General features: G+C 40.0%; 1 protein-coding gene across 1 annotated transcript; it reads left to right on the plus strand.

The window, feature by feature from the left end:
• Window positions 1-5,350: 5,350 nt before the first annotated feature.
• LOC118849619 (40S ribosomal protein SA-like) lies at window positions 5,351-6,353 on the plus strand. Its single transcript, XM_036758543.1, has one exon. It carries the CDS (start codon window positions 5,391-5,393, stop codon window positions 6,276-6,278), a length of 888 nt encoding a protein of 295 aa, XP_036614438.1. The 5' UTR covers window positions 5,351-5,390; the 3' UTR covers window positions 6,279-6,353.
• Window positions 6,354-6,649: the final 296 nt, after the last annotated feature.

Here is a 6,649-nt window from a genome sequence, read left to right on the forward strand (position 1 = left end):
GTTCCTGACCTACTTAATCATCAGACACTATGGGAACAGGGCCAATTTCTCATTGATGGAGAGAGTCTGAATTTTTTTAAGCTGAGACTTAATTAAGTGATGCTTTGTTTTCCCATTTAAGCTGCTGGTTATTCAACTTTGTTTAATAAAAAAGATTTTTTTATTTTAATAAAAAAGAATCATCTCCAGAAATCTCTGTTAGGCCCCCACAAGGAATATCATTTTTAGCTCTGAATAGCTATGACAGTAAACGTATAAAAGAATAGAAAGTACTAAATGATTAGGAAAAAATCATGAACATTATTTAGTATGTGCCAACCTACATGCCTACTTTCTCATCTTCATAAAAATATTTATGAAATAGATCTATACATTTATCTAGGGTATCCTCAATGAAAGCAGGAGGAGACAGGTAGTTTTTTGCAGGCATTTCTCTACAGCAGATTTTTGGCTTCATAGTCACAGCATTGACAACTAAAGAGAACCAAAAATATATGATCTTCTGTGGTTATTGTTTGTTATTACTTTTTTAAAGAATTTGATTTATTAGAGAAAAAGCAGCCAAAAGGGCTCTCCAACAAGGTATTTTCCACACATAGTTAAAATTTGTGACAGATTCTTTTGATGAAAACAACCAAGGAGACAATTCCAACAATCCTCTAACTATCAGTATAGAGAAAAGCATAAAATGGGGAGATTCAAGCTCATCAGAGGTCACATAGAAAATATTCTGATTTTTAAGTCACAGGATCGTATATCCAGAGCAGAGAAAGGGACTAAGAAGTTATCGATTTCAATCCCCTTATTTTACCTGTGAGGATACTGGGACTTACAGAAGTTAGGTGACTTGTTGAAGGTCACTCAGGCAGCAAATGGCAGAGCAAGATTTTGAACCCAGATCATTTGACACCAAAGTCAATGTTCTTTTCACTGAAACTCTAACTTCTCATATTTGTGACTGATACAGTAGTGATGTGGAGCAGCTAGGCAAGTCAATAAATCCTGTTTGACTCAATTGCCTCATCTGTAAAATGAGCTGGACCAGCCAGGTGGCACAGTGAACAGAGTTCGGGGCCTGGAGTCAAGAAGACTCATCTTCCTGAATTTGCCTCAGTTCCTCATCTGCAAAATGAGCTGGAGAAGGAAATGGCAAACCAGTCCAGTATGTTTGCTAAGAAAATCCTGCAAAAAGGGGGTCACAAAGAGTAGGATACAACCAAAATGACTGAAGAACAACAACAAAATAATCAAGAGAAGGAAATGGCAAACTACTCTAGTATTTTTGCCAAGAAAACACCAAATGGAGGCACAAAGAGTTGTACATTACTGAAAAATAACTGAACAACAAAGTGATTACCCAACAACTCAAAAAAGCATGTACTAGGGATTAAGACCCAGAAAATGATAGGGCTCCCTCGACAAGATCCATGGTCACTCAAAAGAAGTTAGCCAAACTTCATAACAGCAAACAAATAAAGAATGTTTATTTTCACAGTGAGCCAAATCGCTTTATGAATAGTACATCTTGAATAGGTAGTGCATGCAGATGGACCATTGGTTGAGCCCAGAATTAAATAGGAGAAAAAAAGAGGAAAAGGTAGCATTTAGGAAATCACACAGCATCTTCAATGAATTCAAGTTGCTCCTTGGCACAAAAGCCCATCTTTTAAAAACAGTATTTTTCCAGCAATACTATATGGCTATGGGGGAAGCTAGGTGGTGCAGTGAATAGAACGTGGGTCCTAGAGTCAGGAGGACCTGAGTTCAAATCCAGCCTCAGACATTTGACACATCTACTAGCTGTGTGACCTTGTTCAAATCACTTAATCCTGATAGCCCTGCCTTCCCCTCTCCAAAAACAACAAAAACAAAAACAAATACTATACGGCTATGAATAACGGAACATCAAAGAACAAAAACTGTGGGTGATCCAAAGTGTGATGGAAATACATACAGTGGGTATAAGCGTATCATCAACATTGATTTCCTTTGTAAAAAGGAAATTTGTGATAGGAGAAGGAGGTAGGCTCATCATAGGAGGGATGTGACAGTTGGAGAGCCTGCCTGAGTCATGCCCTGGTAGCCTGGAAGGTTCAAAGGCCTAGGTGAAGGATTTGTTTGAGGACATAGACAAAAGTGCCACAGTTGAGAAAGTCTAGATGGGTTGTGCCACTGGAGAGCTATTGCCTGATCAATTGATTCACTAGTTCAGTGAATTATATATCTTGTGTTTCAGGAAAAGCCCTGGATTTGGAGTCGTAGACATGTGTTCAAATGGTGGCTCTGCCCCTAACCTGCTGATTCGTAAATATCACACTGCATAGAAAACTTTCTATTCTTTTCACATAAACCCAGCCCAGGATTTTCTATTTAAAGCAACCTGACAAGATATGATAGCACTTGGTCGTAAAAGAAGGATATTACTACAGTAACCCCCACATTGGGTTTCTTAGGCCTCTTTCTATTTGCATACCCCAAGTAAGGGCTACCTGAGTGGTAGCTATGTCTCAGACAGGTGAGTTTTTACTCCAAACCCTCTCCCCTACTACTCTCAGCCATGAACCTCCAAAACTAAGGAAGGGGAAAGAATTACGAAAAGGGACAGACTTCAATGGTAGGTAAACTTGAGAGAAACTTGAGAGCAAATGTTTTTTGTTGGAAGAGACAATAGAGTTTGTTATAGAACAGAACAAGAGCCAAAGCAGACAAACTAATTTGGCTATCCACCTAGAACACTAATTATTTGGGCTGGAAAATTACCTTTACTTCAAAAGAATAGCTCAGGTTTCAAGATTTGCTTATTTAGATGCTGTCATTCAAACTCAAATGCTTCCCTAAAAACTGTTTTCTTTTCAGTCATCATGTTGACAGTCTGAGAGAGTTAAATTTGTGATCATGAATTTTAATATTTCTAAAACTCCCATACTATGATGAAATTATTAGAGCTGTCTAGTAAAAAGCCTAAACCTCAGGAGATTATGAACTGTGTTGCATTTCTAACTCATAGAGGGCTGTAGAAGCCAAATATAGTTTATGCTAAAAGCATAGACTTATAGAACTTTAGAGCTGAAATGCGATATAAAAATAATCCACCCCAACACACCTATTTAAAATATGAGGCACCTGAGAGATTAAGTGATTTTTGCCTAAGTTAACAGTTGCAGTGCTGGGATTTGAATCTAGGTTTCTATTTGATTTCTAATCTTTCATTCTACAACACCATACTAGCCAACACAGGATGCTTAGGTCAGAGATTCCCTGTCGTACTAGAACAGGGATGGGGAACCTATGGGCTCGAGACCATGTGTGGCCCTCTAGGTCCTCAAGTGCAACCCTTTGACTGAATCCAAACAAAGGCCACACTTGAAGACCTAGATGGCCACATGTGACCTCGAGCCCACAGGTTCCCCACCCCTGTACTAGAATAACCTTCAAGGGTTTCTAATAGCTTGAGCTACACCCAGAAATTTGGCAAAAATTCTCTGCCAAACTACCCAAAAGGGGAACATCAGATTATACTCCATGGTTTCTGAATATGCTTCCTATATGGTAGCAAAAGAGGGCTTTATTAAAATCTAATCAAAGATTAGATATTCTATAGCCAGCAAATAACAACAGTCAAAAGTCCTGTAATCAGAATCATAACCTGGGGTGAATAGAGCTTTTCTTCAATACAACAAACATAGAATTCTCCACCATTATAGAGACAACTAAGCTTAGCACCTAGTTAGCAACTCATTCCAAGTAAAAGTGGTTTCCCCATGTTCTGTGATCTTCTTCCTCTTTCTGTACATTTATGCATGTTGCCTTCCCCGTTAGATTATAAGCTCCTTATGGATAGGGATTGTCTTTTGCCTCTTTTTGTTTGTCTGGCACTTAGCATGGTGCCTGGTGTGACTGGCACACGGGAGGTGCTTAATGAACATTGATTGGTTGATTGATGATCGATTGTTTCAGATGGAAAATGGCTAGCTACAATTCTGCTTTTATAAAGTACTCCCAAATGTCACTTTACAAATCCATTTCTTATGACATCTAGATCCTCTGCTGCCTTGGGCTTCTCTTGTGAAATCTGCTTTACTGTGCTCCACTAGAGTGAGAAGCAGCATGTTATAGTTGAAAGAATGCTTCATTTGAAGTGTTCCAACATCCAAGGTCAAGGCTGGATCTGTGGCTTACTAGCTGCCTGTCAATGGGTCACTTAACCTCTATGAACTTAAACCCCCTTGTCTATCAAAATGAAGACTTCCCTTTGACTTAGTAATACCACTAATAGGTCTATATCCCAAAGACATTGAAGAAAGAGAAAAAAAGACCCACATGTGCATGTACATATAAAGCATACTTTCTGTCATGGCAAAGGACTGGAAATTAAGGGATTATCCATCAATGGGAAATGACTGAACAAACTATAGAATATAAATGTAATATAATATTATTAATCCATAAGAAATGATGAAAGGAATTGATTCAGAAAAAGCTGGGAAGACTGGTATGAACTGATATAGTGAAGTGAGCAGAGCCAGGAGAACGACTTGTGTAATAGCTACAACATTGGAAAGAAAAACAATGTTGAAAGACATAAGACCTTTGATCAATACAATGACTAATAATAGCTACCGAAAACCAGTGACGAAGCTACCCGCATCTTGACAAAGAAGGGGTAGTGAGGAATGAGACATACATTTTCAGAGACAACCAATATATTGGTTTGTTTTGCTTGACTATTTTTACTTGTCACAAAGCTTTGTTTTGTTTTAAAATGGCAAGGGGGAGAGTGAAGCAGAGAGAAACTGGCCATGGAGATGCCCCCCAAAATACAAAAGGGCCCTGAAGCATTTTAATGTGCAAAATAGAACAAAATTTAATACCTGAGGAGACATAAGCAGGCCAGTTTTACGGCTAAAAAACTGAATTTATTATACACTTATTTTAAAAATGCAGTTTGTTCATGATAGATTCACAGTTCAATACAAGTAATAATAACAGCTAGCATTTATATAAGTGTTTTAAGGGTTACAAAGCACTTAAGCAAATTACTATCTCATTTTATCCTAACGACTCTGGGAAGTAGGTGCTGTTATAATCTCTATTTTACAGATGAGGAAATAGGTAGACAGAAGTTAAGTGACTTGCCTAAGGTCACACAACTAGTAAGTATCCGAGGCTAAATTTAAAGTCAGATCTTCTTAACTTCAGGTCCAGGGATCTAACCACTGCAGCACCTTGCTCTTCTTGTATTCTTTATTGCATATGGAAACAAACGCTCATGTTTGTTGGTGTCTGTCAGTTTCAAAGTAACAAAAAAGCTTTTTCCGCGCTGCCCCGAAGAGGGTTCCATACCGCGTTGTTCTCGGTTTCCGTCGTAACTTTAAAGGGAAACTTTCACAATGTCCGGAGCCCTGGATGTCTTGCAGATGAAGGAGGAGGATGTCCTCAAATTTCTTGCTGCAGGAACCCATTTGGGTGGCACCAATTTGGACTTCCAGATGGAACAGTATATCTACAAAAGGAAGAGTGACGGTATCTACATCATTAACTGGAAGAGAACTTGGGAAAAGCTTTTGCTGGCAGCTCGTGCTATTGTTGCCATTGAAAACCCAGCCGATGTTAGTGTCATCTCCGCCAGGAACACTGGCCAGCGAGCTGTTCTGAAATTTGCTGCTGCCACTGGCGCTACACCTATTGCTGGACGTTTCACACCGGGCACCTTCACTAACCAGATTCAGGCAGCTTTCAGGGAGCCTCGCCTCTTGGTGGTCACTGATCCTCGGGCAGATCACCAGCCTCTGACTGAAGCATCGTATGTTAACCTCCCAACCATTGCACTGTGCAACACAGACTCTCCACTTCGCTATGTGGATATTGCCATTCCATGTAACAACAAGGGGGCTCACTCAGTGGGTCTGATGTGGTGGATGCTGGCCCGTGAAGTCCTGCGTATGCGTGGTACCATCTCTCGTGAACACCCGTGGGAGGTTATACCTGATCTTTACTTCTACAGGGATCCAGAGGAGATTGAAAAGGAAGAGCAGGCCGCAGCTGAGAAGGCAGTGACAAAGGAAGAGTTTCAGGGTGAATGGACCGCACCTGCCCCAGAATTCACTGCTACTCAGCCGGAGGTGGCGGATTGGTCTGAGGGAGTACAGGTGCCATCTGTGCCCATTCAGCAGTTCCCCACCGAAGATTGGAGTGCTCAGCCGGCTACTGAGGACTGGTCTGCGGCTCCTACTGCTCAGGCCACTGAATGGGTAGGAACTACCACAGAGTGGTCTTAAGTTTTGCCCCAGATGCTCTAATAGTGTTGGAAAAATGCTGATGGAAAATAAACATTGGTTTCTTAAAAAAAAAAAGTAACAAAAAAGAAGTATTCCAATGAATAAATAAATATTAAAATGCAGGTGCATGTTGAACCTTCTCTGAGGGTTGTTGGGGAACAAAATGAGAAAGTGTCATGAGAGTAAGGGATAGAGATAGATAGCCAAAATGTTATGCCTCGCATGTTGATGTCCTCACATAATAGAAGATCCATGAAAAGGTTTCCAGAGATTTAGGTAACTCCTCTGCAGAGAATTTATAGAAAGATATAGATAAGAATCACCCAGGAAAACAAGGCATAAATGAACCACCAACAGCACCAATAAAAGAA

Source organism: Trichosurus vulpecula, chromosome 5 (assembly GCF_011100635.1).
Source record: "Trichosurus vulpecula isolate mTriVul1 chromosome 5, mTriVul1.pri, whole genome shotgun sequence".
NCBI classification, from domain to species: domain Eukaryota; kingdom Metazoa; phylum Chordata; class Mammalia; order Diprotodontia; family Phalangeridae; genus Trichosurus; species Trichosurus vulpecula.

Coding starts and splice junctions, on each gene's coding strand:
- LOC118849619 (XM_036758543.1), top strand. CDS start 5,391: ATGTCCGGAGCCCTGGATGTCTTGCAGATGAAGGAGGAGGATGTCCTC.